Below are 20,434 nucleotides of genomic sequence, written 5' to 3'. Positions count from 1 at the left end.
GCCATCTTGAGACTCTGAGGCCCCACAGCTGGGAAGGCAAGTCACGTGATGAGCATAGCAGGGTCAAAGGTCCTTGGTCCTTGACATCGAGAGTCCCGAACCAGCCACATGAACCAATCTCCTCTGGACCTCTTGTTAAATAAACAATGTCCTTACATTTGAACCCACCAGCAGCCCATTTTTCTTCTCCTTGTAGCCCCAAAGGCATCCGAGTGGACTCAGCACACAATCCAAATAAAAGCCTTTACTTGCTGAGCGCTTCCGTCTGCTCCAAGCCCTTTCCACGTATTAACTCAGGAATCTTTGCAACAACCTTATGATGTAGGTACAGCTATTGTCCACAGTTCACAGAAGAGGAAAAGGAGGTGCAGAGAGCTTAAGTAACTTATTAAAAGTTGTATCATCTTTCAGTGGGGATGAAACATCCCAAGGGAATCGGACAGAATGTAGAAGAGATGGGAGATGGGCCAGGGGTGGCCTCCATCCACAAGTGAGGAAATGTTTGGAGTCCTTTTGGCCGTGTGGACTGACTCTTGGATGAGGCATGGGATCTGTGTGTGTGCACGCATGAGGACAGACAGCTGAAGCTGGGAGTCACAGCTTCCGTAGTCATAGCTGGGAAGGGGACTAACATTTGTTGAGCACCTACTATGTACCAGCTCTCTGTGTCAGGAATTTTTTATCAGTGGTTCTCAACTGGGGGCGATTATGTCTCTCAGGGGACATTTGGCACTGTCTGGTGACATTTTTAGTTGTCACAGCTGGAGCGGGGGAGAGTGCTACTGGCATCTGGTGGGTGCAGGATACTGCTGAAATGGCTACAAGGCACAGGATGGCTCACTACAACTAAGACTTACGTGGCTCTAACCGTCAATAGTCCTGAGGTTGAGAAATCCTGCTTTACGTACATGTTTTTTTTTTTTCTCTTATAAAGACTCCCATTTTACAGATTAGGCAACTGAGGCTCAGAGGGGTGAAGTGTCTTAGCCAAGGTCACCCAGCCAGTTAGAGTTGGAGCTGGGGTACAAACCAGTTTCATTCCACAGCCATATGTTCCCACTATGTTCTCTCCTCGTGGTAGATAGGATTAATTTAAAGATGAGACATCTGAGGCTCAGAGAGGTGCTGTGACTAGTCTAAGGTCACACAGCAGAGCTACTCAGACACCTCTACATCTTTTGGACATAATCGACTCCACTACCTACACCTGGCAGACTCACCTACCGCACACCCTTTACCGCCTGCCCAGAAGAACTTCACTCACTCAAGGCCCAGATCAAATGCCACCACCTTGTCCACAGTCCCAAAGACACATTTCCTAGACGGCAGAAGCCACCCGACTCCCTCCCAGTGTCCTGAGGAACTTGGAGTATTTGCCCAGGCCAATAGGAGAACAGTCTTGGGTGTCTGGAACAGAAGATAAATAAGCAGTCATGTTCTTGCCTAAAGGATGATTACAGTCTATAGAGGGGGCATATGAATCATTTAATCCACTGCTGAGACAGTACAATCCCTGGAGGGTGAATAAGGGAAGATTAGGGATTTTGTGGACAGTTTGGACAATGCGGCCAGGCCAAGAGAACAGTTTGCACACGAATAACAATAATAATAAAGGGCATAGAGAATTTTCTAGGTACTGGGCACTGTTCCAACTATGTCCTGTGGACTAACACATAACCCTGTATGGGACCCTACAAGCTAGGTAGCAGTATCATTCCCGTTGTATTGATGAGAATACTAAGGCTCTTGAGGCAAGGAAACCAGCCCGAGGTCACCCACTAGCATGTGAGGGAGATAGGACTCAAACCTGAGCAGCTTACTCTAGGGCCCAGAGTTCCATCACCTCTCCATACCTTCCTGTGAGGCAGGTGAGGACATTTGTCAAGCGGTTCCGCTGATGATCAAGGTCACACAGAGCAGCCCGGAGTAGCAGCCCGGTTTCCCAAGGCCTTTTCCCGCGGGGGGTGGGTGGATGGGCGTGGGGCGCGGACAGAGCATCTGCTACTTGATTAGTAACTCGAGAGCAGATACTAATTTCTTCTGGGAAAGGTGGAAGGAGCAGAGTCGTCTCTTGGGGGCAAAGAAGTCCCGAAAGAAAGGGACAAAAACGGAAGGAAGGAAAGGGCAAGAGAAAGGGAGGGACGGAGAGCCGCGCGTCTTCCTTCCCCAAGGTCGTGGCAGCGCCCGAGGGCACCCAAAGGGCTAAGTGGCCCAGAGGCTGGCACGGCCCGGCGAGGGGCCGCCCCCCCTGTCTTCCCGGGCCGGCGGGGTCGCGCGGGCCGGGGCGCGCCGGCTCCCTTTCCAGCCGGGGGTTCGCTCAGCCCGAGCGGCGGCAGCCGGCGACCGCGGCGGCCGGACCTGCGTGCGTGTGCCTGCGCGCGGCGGGTGTCGCGTGTGGCGGGTGGGAGTGGCGTAGCCCGCGGCGGGGGAGGGGGCCACGCGTCCGGGCGCGGAGTTGGCGCGCGGGCGGCGGCGCACGCGCCGCCTCGGGGTCCCTGGCCTCCGCGGCGCCCCTGCCGGAGGGTTCCCGCCCGAGCGCCCCGGCTCCGGCCGCTCTCAGCTTCCGACGTAGCCGCCGAGCACCGCGGCGCGTCTCCAAGGGGCCCGGTGCGCCCGCGGAGCGCCTCTGCGGCCCGAGAGCGGCGTGGCACTTGGCAGACGCTCCCTTGGCGGCGGGGGCGGGGGCGGCGGCGGGGCCCGCCGTCTGGGAGCCCCGAGGGCCGGCCCCCTCCCGCCCCTCGTCCAGCCTCCGCGCGGTGCCTCCGCCCCCGGCCCGGGCCGCCCGCCCCCAGTCCCGCCCGCCCGCCGCGCCAGGCGCCGGGCCCGCCGCTGAGCCCGGCCCGCCGGCGCGCCCCGTCCGGGATGGGGCGCCTGGACGCCTGAGTCGCCGTTCGGCGCGACCTTCGCGCGGGGGAAGGAGCCGGCGCCGCGCGGCCGCGCTAGAATGGAGGGACCCGGCGGCAGCGATCCCAGCGGCGACGGGGCTGGGGACGGTGCCCACCCGGACCCCCGGGCCCCTGGCGCCGCTGCGCCCAGCTCTGGCCCGTGCGCGGTCGCCCGGGATTCCGAACGCCAGCTGCGCCTCCGCCTCTGCGTCCTCAACGAGATCTTGGGCACCGAGAGGGACTACGTGGGCACCTTGCGCTTCTTGCAATCGGTGAGTGTCGCCCGGGACGCGCGGGGACAGCCTCTGTCCCGGTCGCCAGCCCTGCTTTGGAGCGCAGGGGCCTCCAGCGCGGGGCGGTCCCCACAACCTGTGGCAGATGTCCCTGGGGGTCGTGGGAGTCGCCTCAGGGGCGCCTTGGCGGGCGCACAGAGAAGTGGGGGAGATCTGGGCTCCTCCAGAGCTGGGCTGTCGCCTCCTTGGCCGGCCAGCGGTCCAAGCCCGGACTCGGGGTCTCCCGCACTCCGTTTCCCCCTGCACGCTGCCCTTTTGTCTTTTTCTTTTCCCCTCCCGCCTTTCAAATAGTTTTAAAATTAGTTACATCCGCGAGGTAGGGGCTCTGGGACCCAGGCGCCGGGAGCTTTCGCTCCTGCGTTTTTTTCCCCCCGGCGATTTCTTCGCCACCTAGTGCACCACCGACTACTCATCTGGGACAGATCCTAGACATCCTAGAGCCCAGCGCCCCTCCGAGAGGAGGATTCAACCCAGAGCTTGGGAGAGGGATGGAGATCCCACAAACGCACAAAACCTCAGGATAGGACCCCTTTCCCCACTGCACACGCTTTTGCTGGAGCTTGGGGAGAGTGGATTTCGAACTCACGACTCGGCAGTCCAGGTCCCACCCCCATCTCTAAGTGGCAAAACCACCGCGTCAGACTCTCAACAGTTGAGCGCTTACGATGTGGCAGGCTGGCAGGCACTTGCATGTGTCATTAGGAGGTTTAGCCTTCCGAGTGGCCCATGAAGTAGGCCACAAGTATTTACCCCATTTTTTGGATGGGAGAGTTTAGCTCCAGCGAGGTTGAGTAACTTGCCCAGAATGACACAGCTGGTTAATTGGGGATACTGGGTTTTGACCCAGGGCAGTCCTAGCCAGTGCTCCAAACTGTGTGGTGCGTTTCTTTTTCTTTTCTTCTTTCTCCGCCCCCCCCCCCCCTTTTTTTTTTTTTTAATTCCCCCTGTGAGAGGGAGGAAGGGGCCACTTCCCTACTCTCCTAGGAAGTGAGAAAAGTGGCCAGGGGGCGGAGGGGGTGGGCCTGGGGCCAAGCCTCGCTGGAAGTTAGGAGACTCTGAGGGCTTTAATCTCCATGCCTCCTGCTGGGACCTCATTTACTCTCTTCTCGGCTCTAGGAAGTCTTTTAATCCTGGTTCAGGAAGAGCTGGTGGGGGTGGTGGTTGTTCCTCCAGAGACCCCAGAGCCTGGCTGTGCAGCTCCCAGTCTCTGGGGGGAAGAGGGAGCCCTCTGGCATCCTCTGGGGTCCCCATTGGCTTGGAGGTACAGCTGAGGCTGTGTGAGGTCCTAGTTCCAACTCAGGGAGGAGAGAGCCCTTCTCTCTGTGAAAAGAGGTGTGTGTGTGGGGGGGCTTTGGGGGGGGGTTGGGGAGTTGTGCGGTGGCATTGAAAACCATTTGGCTAAAGGACCCTTCTAGAAAAGCCTGTGAGAATAAGGCACGGTTGGCATTTCTTTCCCATCTCTCCCTCTCTCGTAGTTAAAAAAATAAAAAGGAAGCTGGCAGTTTCTGATATAAAGATGTAGACAGCTCTGATATCTCTGAGCAATGTCAAATGCTCGGGAACTCCTTACTTCTCCTTCTGAACCACTCCTTGCTCCTCAGTCTGGAAGGGGAAGAGGAAAGACAAACCAATTTTTGTATTAATGGGTAAGAAAATATACCTCTTCCTCCCACACCCTTGCCTAGATGGTGTGGTGCGTTTCAGAACAGATAACAGGCTGTGTTTGAGTCAACTGTGGTTTCAAATTGTCCACTTGTAGAGTCTGAGATTGCTGGAATAATGGAAATTGATTGGAATCAACCATTCTTACTATTAAAGAAACAGGAAAAAACCAACAGATTTCCGTACTTCCACATTATTGAGTTCATCAATTTTCGTTAGGATTGACCTGTCTGTTCTGAGACGAGCTGATTCTTGGACGAGTCATGCTCCCTGCCCTGGCCTCAGTTTCTCCACCTGTAAACCCAGGGGAGGAGAATCCAGGCTGCTTTTCTGCCTTGTCCTTTCGGGTGTCCCCAGGCTGGTGCCGGAAACGGACTGATTGTGTAACCTGACCAGCCATACCTTGTTCTTGAGCCACAGGAGGCCTCTCTTGTTTTGTTCCATCAGAAATGCCCCCTAAACAACCCCAAGGCCTTTCAGTTTTGAAAACCCAGGGCTTAGCTTCAGGAACTGCTAATTACCAAGGCTTTCCACGCAGTGAGGTTGGCAGCCTGCAGGTTGTTCTCTTCTGTCTTCCCACCCTCTCCTCCGAGCCTTTATCCTTGGTAAGGGAAGAATGCTTGGTAATCCCTCCCCGCTTTTAATTCCATGAGGCAGAGGCAGGTCTTGAAGGGCTGCCCTAGCCTTCCTGTGTCCCCTAGTTTTAAGGTCCCGTTGTCAGTAGAAATGACGGAGAAATGTGGGACATGCAGAAGGGCCAGCTCCCGGTTCCTGCCCTCAAGGAGGGGACAATCTAGTTGATGGTGGCGAAGTGGATGCTTACAGAAATTCAAATCCAAGGCTCTGGAGCTAGACTGCTTGGGTTTGAGTCCTTGGGCTGTATGACCTTAGGCAAGTGGCTTAACCTTTCTGAGCCTCACTTTCCTCATCTGTGAAATAGGAGATGATAATAGATCTTATCTTACAGGGTTTTCAAGAGGATAAGTCAGTTATATAAATATATATAAAGCACTTAGAACAGTGCCTCGCAGGTAGTATGGTATATAAATATGAGTTATCATCATTAATTTTTCTATTATATGATGATGAAATAACACTGGGTTAAAGGATTCCAGCTTCCGGTGAGCAGGAGAAGTCAGGGAGGGCTGCCTGGAGGAAGTGAGGTCTGAGTCAGCACTGAAAGGAGGACAGGGACCCTGAGTGAATTTCCTTTTGACTGTCTAAACTCCGGAACCAGTGGTTTTTTTGTTTGTTTGTTTGTTCCGATTCTGGGGCTCTGTGGTTCCTCCAGAATCTCCCCGTCTTTCCCCACTACCTTCAGGAACTGGTTTACACCCCTCCCCATCTCTAAGGGGGACTGATGACTTTGGTGCCATGTTTTGTGTATGTTTATGTAAGAGGCACGGGAAGGCAAGGACAGCCCTCTTGTAGAGATGCTAGATCTTTCTTGGGGGATACCACAGAGATTGTGGGGGAAAGTGCCCTAGGTTTGGACTCAGAACCTTGGATTTCAACGTTGAGAAGCCCCGGCTGTGTTGGGTGTTCCCTGTGTGTTCTCTTGGGCAGTGTTAACAATGATAATAACAATTCTAGTCATTACCGTGTAGGAGCTGACACTGATTCATTATTGACAGTTCTGGGCCCTTCACATGTACCCATTTATTTGATCTTTCTACTACCCCGTGAGGGGAGTGTTGTCATTACCCCCCTGACACATGAGGAAGTTGTGGCAAAGACAGTTTAAGTGGGCTGCCCTGGGCCACGTAGACAGCAGCACCAGGGTCTGGTCGCAGGCTGCCCACCCCAGAGCTCATGGCCCTGGGCACCTCGCAGACTGTCTCTGGCTTATAGAGGGCTTGGCCCATGATTTCTTAAGGTGGCAGAACTGAGGTCTTTGTGACCCTGACCCTCTGCCTGCACGTCCTCTGGTTACTTCCCCTCTGTGGCTCCTGTTCTGTCTTCTGCAGAATGGGCAGAGCTCTAGAAGAATGGAAGTGGCAGGCTGCCAGCTTCCTCCTCCGTGCTCAGTGTCTGTCCATGACGTGAGGGTTGAATGGGGTGCTCTGGAGCCAGGCTGCTGGTGTTTACATCCTGGCTTTCCTCCACATTGACTGCGTGTGGCCCTGGGAAGGTCACTAGCCTGCTCAGTGCCTCAGTTTCCCCATCTGTACAATGGGAACAGTATAGCACCTGTGTCATAGGGGTGTTGTGACGCTTGAATGAACCTGACCTTGAAGCTGTTAGCACTGTGCCAGGCACATAGCTGGTGCTCGGTATGCTATGGTGGCTTTTTTGGGGATGTGCAGCAGTGGGGGTCAGAGGAGGTTGTCTGTTTGGGGTTCACAGTCTGCCCCCCCATTTAAAGAGGAGGCTGATTGAATCTTGGGCCCACCTGCCTCTTGGTTGGATTGGTTTGGGGTCCCTGCGTGCAAGTGGGGAGACCTCAGGGGCAGGTGCCAACGCATCCTACGATTGGTGTGCTAGCCGGGCAGGGGTGGGAAGACAGGAGCCTGAGTGGATGGTAGAGAGACCCCTGGGTAAGGGTTGGTCAGCAGGCCCCCAAAGGGCTCCCCTTGGCTGGGGGCAGAGACCTCTGTCACTCCCAGGCACCCAGAGGGTCTGCTCGATCGGCTGGACGAGGGTCCCTGAGGCTCAGAGGGTGTCGGCAGAAAGCTCCCAGAATGCTTTCTGGTTCTGCTTTTTTGGGGGTAGGAGACCAGAGCTTCTCTTCTCATTGGAGCTCTGCTTTCCAAAACAAGAAACTGTGGTTTTGTGTTGTCAGTGTTTTTTTTTTTTTTAAAGATTTTTTTGCTGCTAGTCTCACACTAGAGAGAAATGCCAGGAGGTGGGGTGGGGGTCACATTTTAAATTCTGTAGTCACTGAAACAGAGTGACCTACTCAGTGACTTCAGGGATTTTCACAACAGCGTGTTGCAAAAGGTAGGAGCTGAGAAGTGTATATAACACAATTTTGCTTTGGGAAAATAAACGATAATCATAACATACACATGTCGTATGTAGGACATTGTAGGTGTTTAGGGAAAAGGATACAAGGACGTGTATCTTGTGGAGACAGGCAAGCAGGAAGATAATAAAGGGAAAAATCTACTCAGAAATCTCATTTATAATACTGTTTTCATATAAAATTATGCATACGTATGTGAACATATATGTTACAAAACTCTGACAGAAAGAATTCTATTTCAGCATGATTACTAGCTTAATGTAACAGCAATAATAATAATTTGCTAACACTTATGAAGTACTGAATGTTTGCAAGCCCTGTATAAAGCATTCTCTGTGTATCAACTCTGAAGTGCTAGGTATTGTGCTTCCCATTTTACAAATGAAACCAAGGCACAGAGAGGCCAAGTCAGTTTTGCAAGGTCACACAGCCTGACAGAGCTGGGATTCAAACCTAGGTAGTCTGGCTGCATAACCCACGTTCTTGACTGCTTTCCTGAACTCCCCAAGATGATGCTGCGTTCATGACCAAAATTAACTGCCTTTGTGAGACCTCCGGCTGCCCGTGTGGACAAGAATTAAGCCCAAAGGTCCAAATTATCGGAGCTTCAGGATGCCAGGCCACTTTGTATTGGACAGAACACCATTAGGAAGTCAGGGAAAATCTTTTGATGATAGAAACCTCAGGGTCAGCAGGAGTTGGGGGGGCATCTTTTGTGCAGGGCAAACAGAGCTACCCACAGGGAAATCCAAAAAGAAATTAGACTGCTTTTCTTAGTGTGCAGGTAGTTTGGGAGCACCTGCTGTATGGTCTGGGCAGCGTTCTAGGCCAGGAAAATGCAGCTGTCAACAGGGCAGATGTGGCTCTTGTCCTGTGGAGAAGGATGACCCAACAGAGATGCTACATCCCGTGCATTTGAATGAGCGTGTTCTTCAAATGAGCATCCCGGACGCCCATTCACTATTATTGAGTGTTTTCCCTCATAACCATTTATCTGTCACTTAAAAAATAGATGCATGGAGTTGATGTCCCTGGCTTTTGGAGGCTTCAGGGCACCCCTTTCATAGAGGTTGTCCCCCCTTTATCAGGCCACCGAGCAGAAGACCTGTTGAGCTTGGGCCACTCCCTCAGATCAAAAAACCCACATCCTCTTTGCTTCACAGCGTGCCCCCCCCCCCCCCCCCCCCCCCCCAGCTTTTGCAAGAGGTGTCTCTGAAACTGGGCATGGCTGCCTGTAGAAGAACTTAACCTCTCAGATGCTTGTGATTTCTCTTCTCCAGCTCTCTGGCTGGAATCCTGGCAGGAGGTGGGTAATCGGGGTGGGCTGGCCCTCAAACCAGTGTGCCTTGTTCCTCAGGTACAGGGCGGGGCCCCAGCTGGTCCTTGCCCCAGAGTTTTGGAGACATAGAACTTGAGAGCAAGTGGTCTGGTGGGGGGTGGGGGGGGGTGGGGGGGAGGAGAGGGGTGTCTGAAACTCCTTGTTTTGCAGGTGAGACCCTAGAGGGACCCCCCTGCAGAAGTTGTGGCCCCCAGAGGGAGGTGAGCTCTGGTCAAGGGTGGTGGTCCTAAGGCTGGTCAGGGTTCCATCCTGAGAGTTCTGGGAGAAGAGTTCCCAGGATTTGTGTTTTAGCCTGGCTCAAAGGTCCCTCTTAAAGAGGTTCCACAGGGGGCATTTCAGCCCTAGCTGCCGGTCGGGGGCTAATCCCTCCATACTTCAGCCCTTGGCACTGCTGAAATATTGGGGCGGGACCACTCTCCATTGTGGGGGGCTGTCCTGTGCATTGTAGGATGTTTAACAGCAGGCCTGGCCTCTACCCGCTAGATACATGTAGCGCCCTGCTCCCTCAGTTGGCACAGTCAAAAAATGTCTCCAGATATTGCCACATGTCCCCCAGGGGACCGAATAACCCCTGGCTGCGAACCAGTGGGCTATAACCTCCTTTCACCACCGGCTCTGCTTTCAGTCCATTTCAGGGCATTTATATGCATATGCAGAGACATATGGAATCGCTGTGTCTGAGTGTGTATGTGCTTACCTGAGTGGCATGATAGGGTCGCTCTTTTCATCCAGCCTTCTGTCTCGGGTTCATGGTTAGGAGCATGGATTTTAGAAGCCAAACGGCCTGGGGTCGAATCCCAGCCCTGCCCCCATGTGACCTTGGGCAGTCCTTTTGCTTCCCTGAGTCCTGGTCTCCCCGTCTGCAAATGGAGATGATCGTCTGCAAATGGAGATGATCGGAGCCCTTAGGGGATTGCCGCAAGGACCAAGTGCAGTCATCCGTGGGAAGTGCCTGCAGAGCCCAGCGCTGAGCCAAGGTCAGGGCTACCCCGGTACCTGCTGCCCGCTCTCCTGCTATCTGAGAGGAACCCCGAGGAAGAACGGAAGTCTTCCAGCCTCCTAGCCCTGTGTCAAGTTTATTTTTATTTTCTCGGCTCCTTGAGGACCAGAAGGGGCTCAGCCTGCTCCTCTTTTGTCTTGTGGTCGGACACTCAATCTGTGTTTACCCGCCTGGTTCCTTCCCCAGGGTGGGACTGACAGACGATCCCTTGTGTCTGGGCCAGGGGAGGCAAGGCTATTTCAGGCTGGCGGGACTAGGGCCACCAAAGTCTGGTGGAAGCAGGTGGCCATGAGCCGCCAGGATCTGGGGGCTTGTATTTTCCCCCTTGCGGGGAGGTGGTGGGTGGCTCCTGTAAGGAGCTGCTCCCAGCCACAGCAGCAGCAGCGAGGCTAGGGCCAGCGGGGGCTGTGGGCGGTTGGTGCTTTCATTCACTCATTCACTTCTTCGTTCGATAAATGGACTCTGGGCTCGGTGCTGGCACGTGGCCAGAACAAGATGGATAAGGCCCCTGCCCTCGTGGAATCTTCAGACAATACAAAGAGAGATCACTTGAATAGGTGGCGACAGATGTAATGATTATATTCACCGAGGCCCTACTATGCTTTGTGTGGATTATCTCTTTGAGCCCTCGCAACAACTCTTGTGCCTGTTTTGCAGATGGGGCAACTAAGGCGCAGAGAAATGGAGTAACTTGCTCAAGTCTACTCAGCTGGGGAGTGGATGCACCAAGAAGGAAATAAAATGAGGATGTGTTGGTGATGGGGATGGTGGCATCTACTTGAGATGGGGTGGTCAGGGAAGGCCTCTCTGAAGAGGTGGCATCTGAGCTGAGTCCTGGGGTTGAGAAGGAGCCAGCTGTAGAAAGAGTCGAGAAAAGTGTGTTCTGGGTAGAGGGGGCAGCATATGCAAAGGCCCTGAGGCAGGACCATGCTTGGCTTGTTTGAGGAACAGTAGGAGGCCAGGATGGCGGAGTTGGGGAGATGACGTTGGTGTGGTATGGGACTCATGCATGGTGAGCACTGTGGGTTTGATTCTCAGTGGAGTGGAGAGTTTTCAGCAGGGGTGTGGCATGGTCTAATTGATGATTTGAAAATTGTACTGCCCGGGGGTCTTCCCAAGATCTCAGCAGCCACCTCCTGCCTCTGGCCTGGACACTCATCCAGGAGGGAGGACCATACCTTCCCCTCACCAGGCAGATCCCCAGACCCTCTGGGAAGGCTCTTGTGTGACCCAGGGCTATTTCCATCCCTTCTGGGTCTCAGCCTCCAGGGGAGTGCTGTGTCTGAGCTGACCACAACCGATGAAGAGTTTGGGTCCCTGTTTATGACCAGGGCGTAAACAGGCTGTGCCGGTGGCCCCTGGTGAGAGGGCTGTTGATTTATTATGGGTCTCTGCTTCCTGTGAGAGAGGAAGGCACCCCCTGTTTTCTGTTCAGGAAACTAATTTGCATGATTAAAAACTGTTTGGTGGTACCTTTGCCTCCACCCGACTCATAGCCACCTTAACAACACTTTCCTGTGTGATATTAGGTCTCATCTCTGCCCTGTGGTGTTGGGGAACGCAGTTTTCAAACCCACCTCACAGGTGAGGAAGACTGAGGCACAGAAAGTGAAGTGCCTCGCCCAAGGACACCCGGTCGAGAAGCAGCCAGGACGATTACAGTTGCCTGCTCTGCTCTCACCTGGGCCTGCCCCAGTCTGCCCTCCATACACAGCCAGAGGGGTCCGGTTGAGTCAGTTCTCACCACTGCCCTGCTTAGAGCCCTCCCGTGGCTCCCGCCTCCCTCAGAGTAAAAGCGAAGTCCTCAGGATGGCCTGGAAGGTTCTGTCTCCTCTCCTGTTAGTCTCTCTTCTTCTTTCTCATACAGTTTTTTTTTTTTAATTGAGATATGATTCACACACCATAAACCTCACCCTTTCAAAGTGCATGATTCAGTGGTTTTGAGTATTTTCGCAAAGTTGTGCGATTATCACTGCTACCTAATTCCAGAATCTCCTTTTGCTCCTACTCCCTCCCCCCCCCCCGAGCCACACATGTCCTTTCTCCTGCCTCATGGTCTTCTCACTGGTTCTGTCTGGGATGCTCTTCTCCCACTGTCCCTGTGGCTCACTCCGGCCTGTTCCCGAGGAGGTCTTTTGCTGACCACCCCTCCCCCTTTCAAAATTGTACTCCACCCCCACCTCGCCACTTCGTATCTCCTTCCCCTTCCCTGCTACCACCTGACACACTAGATGGCTGACCAACCTCCTGTTTATTGTTTGTCTCACTCACCCGAGTGTCAGCTCCGAGAGGACAGGCCATTTCTTCTGTTCCATTCACTTTGTCAGGCACCAGGAACATTGCCTGGCACATAGTAGGTGCTCATTAAATACTTGTTGAATGAAAAAATTTGCTTTTCCTCAGTATACGTGTGTATGTTTTCTTATATAAGAGGACATAATTGTCTTGGTTGATCTAACGGCTAAATACTTTTGTGTAGACTTTTGGGGACCTGGGACTAAGACAGTCTCATGCTCTCAAACATGACCACAGGTGGGGTGTGGGCTGAGGGCCCCGGTCTGCTGTGTTTGTTGATCAGTCCCCACCACCCAGCCCTTGTCAGCTTTGGGCAAGGGAGTAGATGAGTGAAAAGGGACTGAATGAGACACAGTTTGGTTCCTCCTACTTTCTTAATGAGTGGCCTTGACTTTGGGGCGTGCGGAGCCCAGTGTGGGGAGTGGCTACAGGCTGGTGTCCTTGGCCTCTTGCCCTTACCACACCGGGAGGGCAGAGGGAGCTCTGTCTGGTTCCAGCCACCAGCTGATGGCTGGCCAAACTGTTGCTGGGTGGTTTTGAAGATTTATTTCCCCTTGATCACAAAGGTAATAAATAAAGTGGTGGGGTGTGTGTCAAAAGCACATTCCCTCCCGTCCATTCAGCCACAGCATTCTTTCATGGAGCCAAGGATGGTAAAATGTTTTGCATGTATACCTGGCTATAGGTATTATATATTTCTACATAGGTGCAGAGGACTAGACACAGAACCCTCGTATGCCATATTTATGGGCAATTTCATACATTTGTTTTTAAAGTTAATTTTTGGGTAACTTTTTATTTTGACATGTCAAGAATACAGAGCCCCCTGTATCCCCTTCACCCAGACTCACCAATCCTTAGCTGTTGGCTACATTTGCTTTTAATCCTCCCCTCCTCCTTCCCCTCTTCCACCTGCCTCGCCCAACCCCATATAGACGCATATGTGCGCACACACACGTGCACACACACACACATTAGTACAATTATCATGACTTTGATCCATTTGAGAATAATTGTAGATGTGATGCCCCTAAGTCATTCAGCATGTATCTCTTAAGAACACGAATGTTCTCTTTAATGTAACCATAGTACACTGAACAAAATCAGGAAATTTAACATTGATACTAATTTATACAATCTACAATCTGTATTCAGATTTCACCTGTTTTCCCAACAGTGTCCTTTATACCTAGCTCCCCTCCCCTGTCGTCCCATTCCAGGGTCCAGTCCTACTACCTAGATCCTGTCCCTTTGGTGATTTTGTGTGTGATTTTGACCCCTTGTGTGGGCAGTAGAAGCTCTTTGCTGAGATGCGGTTCTGCCAGCGCTTGTCCTTGGCCACCACTTCCCAGCTCCGTGACCTGGGGCAGCGGACTCTTGGGCCTCAGTTTACTTAGCTGTGAAATAGGCAGTTTACTTAGCTGTAAACTGGGGAAGTTGCTGTTCCTACCTGCCAGGCTTGTTGTATCTTCACACACATTTTACTGAGCGCCTGCTGGGCATCTGGGCCTGCTGTAGATGCTGGGGGTACTGCAGCCCAGCGCAGGCAAACATGCGGGCCCTTGGGGGGCTCCTGCTGTGCGGTCGCTGAGGAGAAAGGATTCGCCGGGCATGGTGCTGGCTCCCAGGGGCGCCCGCCGTGTGTTGGCCATCTCTGCCCTCACCACACTCATTGTAGAACCTTGGGCAATGAGGACCCTTCCAGACAGCCAGTGTCACCTTTTGTTAAATTTGTCCTTGTTCTTTGCCTTTGTTTTAGCCTGGGAGCAACCCCACTGCCCACACGATATTGTATCTTTCTTCTCTGGCCTCTTCTGGGGGATTCCTCCCAAGTTTGCACCAAGCCTTCTTCATCACCGAGCCTCTGATGGCTTTGTAATGGAATGGGGGGGCTTCGTAGTGAAACATGGGCTCCCCACTGCCCAGGGCGGATCCTGACTCCTTAGTGGCTATGTTATCGAGGGCCATCTGCTTCACCGGTGTGTGCCTCAGTGTCCTCTCTCCTGAAATAGTGCTGCTTTCTCCATCAATGGGGGCGTTAGATGAGGTAACATCCGTAAAGCTCATGCAACTGCCCAGCGCATGGGGGGTGCTTCACGTGTATTAGCTAGAATGCCAGTCATTCCACTGATATAACGTGAAATATTGTGAATACAATTATTATTTTTATTATTTTATTTATTTATTTAAAGATTTTATTTATTTATTTTATTTATTTTTATTTATTTATTGTTTTAAAGATTTTATTTATTTATCTGAGACAGAGAGAATGAGAGAGACAGAGAGCACATGAGACGGGGGAAGGTCAGAGGGAGAAGCAGGCTCCCTGCAGAGCAGGGAGCCCGATGCGGGACTCGATCCCAGGACTCCAGGATCATGACCTGAGCCAAAGGCAGTCGCTTAACCAACTGAGCCACCCAGGCGCCCTATTTATTTATTTTGACACAGAGAGAGAGAGAGCGAGAGAGGGAACACAAGCAGGGGGGAATGGAAGAGGGAGAAGCAGGCTTCCCATGGAGCAGGGAGCCCGATGCGGGGCTCGATCCCAGGACCCTGGGATCATGACCTGAGCCGAAGGCAGATGCTCAACGACTGAGCCAACCAGTCGCCCTAATTATTTTATTTTTTAAAAAAAGATTTTATTTATTTATTTGAGAGAGAGAGAGGGAGCACGAGTGGGAGGGGCAGAGGGAGAAGGGAGAGAAGACCAAGCAGACTCCCCGCTGAGCACAGAACCTGACACGGGGCTCGATCCCACCACCCTGAGATCACGACCTGAGCCTAAACCAAGAGTTGGATGCTCAACTGACTGAGCCACCCAGGCGCCCCTATTATTATTATTACTTAAACATTTATCTTAGATTGTGCATTTACATGGTTTCCAGTTTTTCAAACTGGCAGACCATGTGCATTGTCTTTGTTCAAGCTGCCAGTTCTTATATCCATCTAGTAACTGAGGGCTGAAGAAGCCTTGGTTCAAGCCTTTTGGTTTTTACTAACCCAAAGAAGTCACTCACTGGCAGCTAGAGTCCTAGAATCAGCTTGTGAGAGCTGGAAGAGACCAAGACATCATCGCACTTATTTGTCTCATTTTTCCAGAGGGGGAAACTGAGACTCAGAGCTGTTCCAAGCCTGACTTGGCCCAGGCTCACCAAGTGAGCTTGTGGCTGAGATGGAATTTGAACCCAGGTTTCCTGGCTCCTGTCCTGTGATTGTTCTGCTTTTGTCCAACAGCTAAGACACCTTGGAGGACAGATGGAGGCTTAAGTCATGTCCAGATGAGTCAGAGGGCTCCCGCGTGCCTGTAGGATTCCTGCGTCCCTGGGAAACATCACTCTCAGACTCTTTGACATGAGGGCCCTATAAGTGTGGGGTGTATGTGTTGGGTTGGGGGGGCCTGCTGTGTCCCAGGTCCTGTGCTCACTGCTGAGGACACAGATGTGATGAAAACAGAGCTGCTTATTCTCATTCAATGTCCATGGGGCCACAGAACCTTGGGTTTCCAGCTGGAGGTCCTCATGCCGCATCAGGCCCATAAGTAGATTTTGTCTGGCTTGTACAGTGTTTGAAAAATTTACTAGTTGCCAACATTGAAAAATCAAGGTATTTCATACAAAAATCCATATTTCTGGTTCTTTAATCAGAAAACTCTATGTACACCAAGTTCACATTTCTATAGGCAGGGCTTGGCTGGAGCTGAACGGCAGCTGTTCCCTTCAGACAGGGCTTAAGTCTTCACTTTGCCACACTCCCCACTCTTCCCTAATGTCCCTGAAATAGAAACCAAATGGTAGTTGCCATTTATCATTACGCTTGCCCTGCTAGGTTTTTGTTTTTGTTTTTTAATACAGAGTTAAGAGAACAATGGAGTATTTCTTCTAACGTTTGTTTCTATCAGATGGAAAACCGAAAGCCAAAGAAGGTCCTATGTTTTAAGAAAAGTAGGAGGTGGCAGATTTCTCTTTGGAAGAAAGATGTGTTTAATAAGCAAAAATGTGTTTAACAAGCAGAAATGTGCTCTATTGTGAAGAGGTTGCCACTTTTGTTGCCATTACAAAGGACACCCATCCAGCTCTGTCTTACCTGCCGGTGGCTGTAGGCAGCTGAGTTTGAGGTGGGTGGGTGGTCCCTCTGGCTCGGTGAGGTGAGTAGAGGGGAAGGAGGGGCTGCCTTAGAGAGGGCGATTCCATTACCCACCAGCTTCCACCTCCTGGGGCCTGCAGGCAAGTCCCTCTTCTTTTTTGCAAGCTCAGCTGTTGAACTGGAGATTCCCACATTCGTCTGTCCTACTTCCCGAATCTTGTTCTGTACTTGCGCTCCGTTGGGAGGCCCTGGGGTGCAGACTCCAGAGAGGAAGCAGTGGGTTCCGGCACGGGTGTGAGAGGGCCTTCTCTTGGACTGCAGGGCCCTGGTACCACCCCCGGCAGGCTCCGCATCCTCCTGACCATGTGTAGCTCAGCAGCACCCTCTCCCCGGCCTCCATTCTCCCACATCTCGGTTTTGAGAGAATAACAAGAGCGAGAACAAGAACAATAATAGTACTACTGTTGCTGATGAGAATCGCAGACGCGCAGCGTCAGCAGTCCTTGGTGGCAAGTGACTGGAGGCCCAGCTCAAACTGCCTTAGCGCAAATGGGAATTACTTGGCTGGTGTCAGGGAAGGGTCTGTCCTTTGTCCTGGACTGGGCTCTGATTGGCTGCCTTGGGTTGTGTGGCCGTCCCTGACCGAGTCACTGAGACTTGGAGTGGCCAGGTCTGGGTGAGGGGCCCCCCTGTGCCCCATGGCAGTAAGGGAGCATTAACTCCAGGAAGAAAGACCCCAGGTGCTGGGACAGGAAGAAGGGAAGGGTGCCGGGTGGGAGCATCTCTCCTCCTCTCTGCCGGTGTCTCCATCTCAGATTGGAAGCATTTGCCTCCTCCTGAGTCGGGAGTTCCCAGTGAACCCTGCCGTCACCTGGCCTGCCTGTAGTGCCTCATGGCTTTTCTAGTTCCTACCTTCAAAGCCCTGTTCATACTCTGCTTCCTTAAGAGGTCTTCCATGACTGTTCTGGCTCTTTCCATGAATCTAATAATAATACCAGTGTCCATAGGTGTGAGGTGTTGTGCTCAGTGGACGTGTCTCAAGCAGTGTGGCCTCCCAGGAACCTGATGGGGCAGGTTGCCTATGTTGCCTATTTTATACATGAGGAAACAGAGGTTGAAAAGGTTCAGCAACCTGCCCAGAGTCACACAGTATCCTTTTCTCTTCTGGCAGACCCTGCTGGATACACTTTTTTTTTTTTTTAAAGATTTTATTTATTTATTTGACAGAGAGAGGCACAGCGAGAGAGGGAACACAAGCAGGGGAGTGGGAGAGGGAGAAGCAGGCTCCCCGTGGAGCAGGAAGCCCGATGTGGGGCTCGATCCCAGGACCCTGAGATCATGACCTGAGCCGAAGGCAGACACTTAATGACAGAGCCACCCAGGCATCCCCACTGTTGGATACGTTTTGTCTTCTCTGAGGCCACACAGCCTGGGTTTGAATCCAGGCTCTGCCCCTTCTAGGTATTGTCATCCTAGGGAAGTGACTTAGCCTCTGTCTCTGGGAGAAGAACATTCCAGGCACAGGGAACAGCAAGTACAAAGGCCCTGAGGCAGGAACATATTTCAGGAAAGAGGCTAGAGTGGCCAGAGCAGAGTAAGCCAGGTGGAGAGTGAATTGGAGGTGAGTCAAGGAGGTAGCAGTGGGGGTAGGGAGCCTGGTGGCCAGATTGGGCAGGGCCTTGTGGGCCACTGTAAGGATTTTGCATTTCACTTTGAGTGAGGTGGGGCTCCTTGGGACTTTTGAGTGGAGGAGGGACAGAATCTGACTTAGTTTTCCCAGGGCCCCTTTGCCTGCCAGTGGAGAATGGACTGTAGAGGGGCAGGGTGGAGGCAGAGGGAAGAGGCTGCCATGGTAGCCCAGGGAGAACAACATGGCACCTGGGGCCTCAGGTTTTCTGTGGGTGGTTAGAAGTTAATTGCCTCTTCTTTGTGCTCCTGTGTTATTTAGTAGTAGTGTGATGTTGGATCCTGGCTTTAGCTGATTGAGCCTCAGTTTTCTCATCTGTAAAATGAGGTTAATGATGTTACCTCTCTTATCAGGCTGTGGGGATAAATTATATGAGGTGATGAATGTAAAGTGCTTCCTGGAGCGCCTAGCACGTCATAAGCACTCAGCAAATATTTGTGGAATGAGCCAGTGAGTGAAGGATGGGGAGTTTGGGGCTACTTCAGCTCTGCCCAAAGCATCTACCCCTAAGGTCAGTCCCAGAGTGGGAAGCATCCTATTTTCCCCCGACTCTATTCTCCTCCTCCCCACACACGGAGATTTGAATGAACAGAACCCAGAATGTTCTGGCAACAGTCGCTCCCTCTTTCCTGGTGACAAAGGCATCTTTGTTATGTCTGGGTGTGAAATCCATTTCAGAAGTGAGGATAGTGCAGGCTCAGGAGTCAGCTTGTGAGGATGGGGAGGGGCTTGGGAGAAAGGCATCTCAGGGCCCAGTAGATGGACATCCTGCTTCCTGACAACCCTTGGTCCTCATTTGGGTCCAGAATGCTCTTGAATTGGTATTATTTTGTGGAATGAGAGCTATGTGGACATTTCTACTGAGTAACCCATCACCGTTACCTTACCTTTGGTAGCGTTACTGCTCTCTCTCTCTTACGCACGCAAAGTGATAATACCCAGTGTTGGCATGGCCGCTGGGACACGGGGCAGTTCCATATGATGCTGGGGGGAGTGTTGACGACTGGCGTCTTTTGGGAAAAACAGTCTGGCAGTGTTTTTAGAAATAAATAGATTAAAAAAACCCACAGTACCCTTTAATTCGGTTCATTTGGGAATCTCCCCTATAAAACCAAGAAAAAAAAGCATGTAGAGATGTAAGTTACAAAGATATTTCAGTTTTGTTTATAAATGGCCAGAAAAAAGGGGTCAGGGAAGCCACATTAACAGAAAATTCTGACTAAGATTGTTGTTTATCCATGTGTTGGGATATCAGGCAGCTGTTGAGAAGAATGAGCTTGATCTCCTCTTGACAGGAAGGGCTGAACGTGCTGTACTGTTAAGCAAGAAAGGTTAAGTTGTGAGTCAAATGTAGAGTGTGATCCCAATTTTGTAGAAAAAATAAGTACAAGACTCTCTTGTACGGGGAGAAAGGCTCTGTAGGACACACACCAGAAAATTAACATTGGTGGTCTCGGGCTGATAATGAGGAGGGGTGCCGAGAAGATATTTTATTTATCTTTGTACTTCTTTTTTTTGGCATTGCTTCACCAGTTATAATTAACACACTATTTCTCAAATTTCTCAAATTAAGATAAACTAATAATTAAAAGAAAAAGATAATTACTGGATTTTCACCCGCTGCGTGGCAGACCTGTGTGTAATATTGGGTCAAGGACATACTCCTGTGGTGCTTTGCGAATCACGGTAGTGGGGTGGTTGAGGCCCCTTAAGTTACCCCTGGGCCCCAGATTTGACAAAGGGACGCAGATCTTTCCCTCTATGGAGCTGACGTGCTGGTTGGCCTCGAACTGTACCTGGGACCGCGGTTCGCAGAGAAGGGCCATTTTTGCCCCCTGCCCCCGCGGGGGACGTTTGGCAACGTCTGCAGACCTTCTTGGCCGTCATAACTGGGGAGACAGGTGCCACTGGCCTCTGGTGGGTAGAAGCCAGCGTTGTTGCTAAACGTCCTGCAGGGCCTAGGACGGCCCCCGCAACAGTGACCTGACCCGAAATGTCTGGGGTGCCGCGGTCGAGAATCTGGGGTCGAGCGATATCTGGCACAGCGGATGCTAGCCGGTCTGCTGCGCTGACGACATTGGTGTTTCTGCATCGGCCACCCATCTGACAGGCAGGCCAGTCACGGCCCGAGGGGGCCACCGCTGAGGTGGGCTCGGGGCCGGCCTGCGCGTCCCTGCAGAGGGAAGACCCTGACCCTGGGCAGGCTCTGCAGACCGCGTCCCTGC

At 52.2% G+C, this 20,434-nt stretch overlaps 1 protein-coding gene across 1 annotated transcript in view; it reads left to right on the top strand.

Moving 5' to 3' along the window:
• Positions 1-2,852: 2,852 nt before the first annotated feature.
• PREX1 (phosphatidylinositol-3,4,5-trisphosphate dependent Rac exchange factor 1) overlaps positions 2,853-20,434 on the top strand; it is a 176,917-nt gene continuing 159,335 nt past the window's right edge. Inside the window, exon 1 of the mRNA XM_035025355.1 lies at positions 2,853-3,157. Within this exon, the coding sequence (XP_034881246.1) occupies positions 2,945-3,157 (213 nt within the window). The 5' untranslated portion in view covers positions 2,853-2,944. The remainder of the gene's footprint in view (positions 3,158-20,434) is intronic.

The sequence above is a fragment of the Mirounga leonina genome, unplaced genomic scaffold, assembly GCF_011800145.1.
Source record: "Mirounga leonina isolate KUSES-001 unplaced genomic scaffold, KU_Mleo_1.0 Mir_195, whole genome shotgun sequence".
Lineage (NCBI taxonomy): Eukaryota > Metazoa > Chordata > Mammalia > Carnivora > Phocidae > Mirounga > Mirounga leonina.
This window is presented reverse-complemented; position numbering and strand designations above follow the sequence as displayed.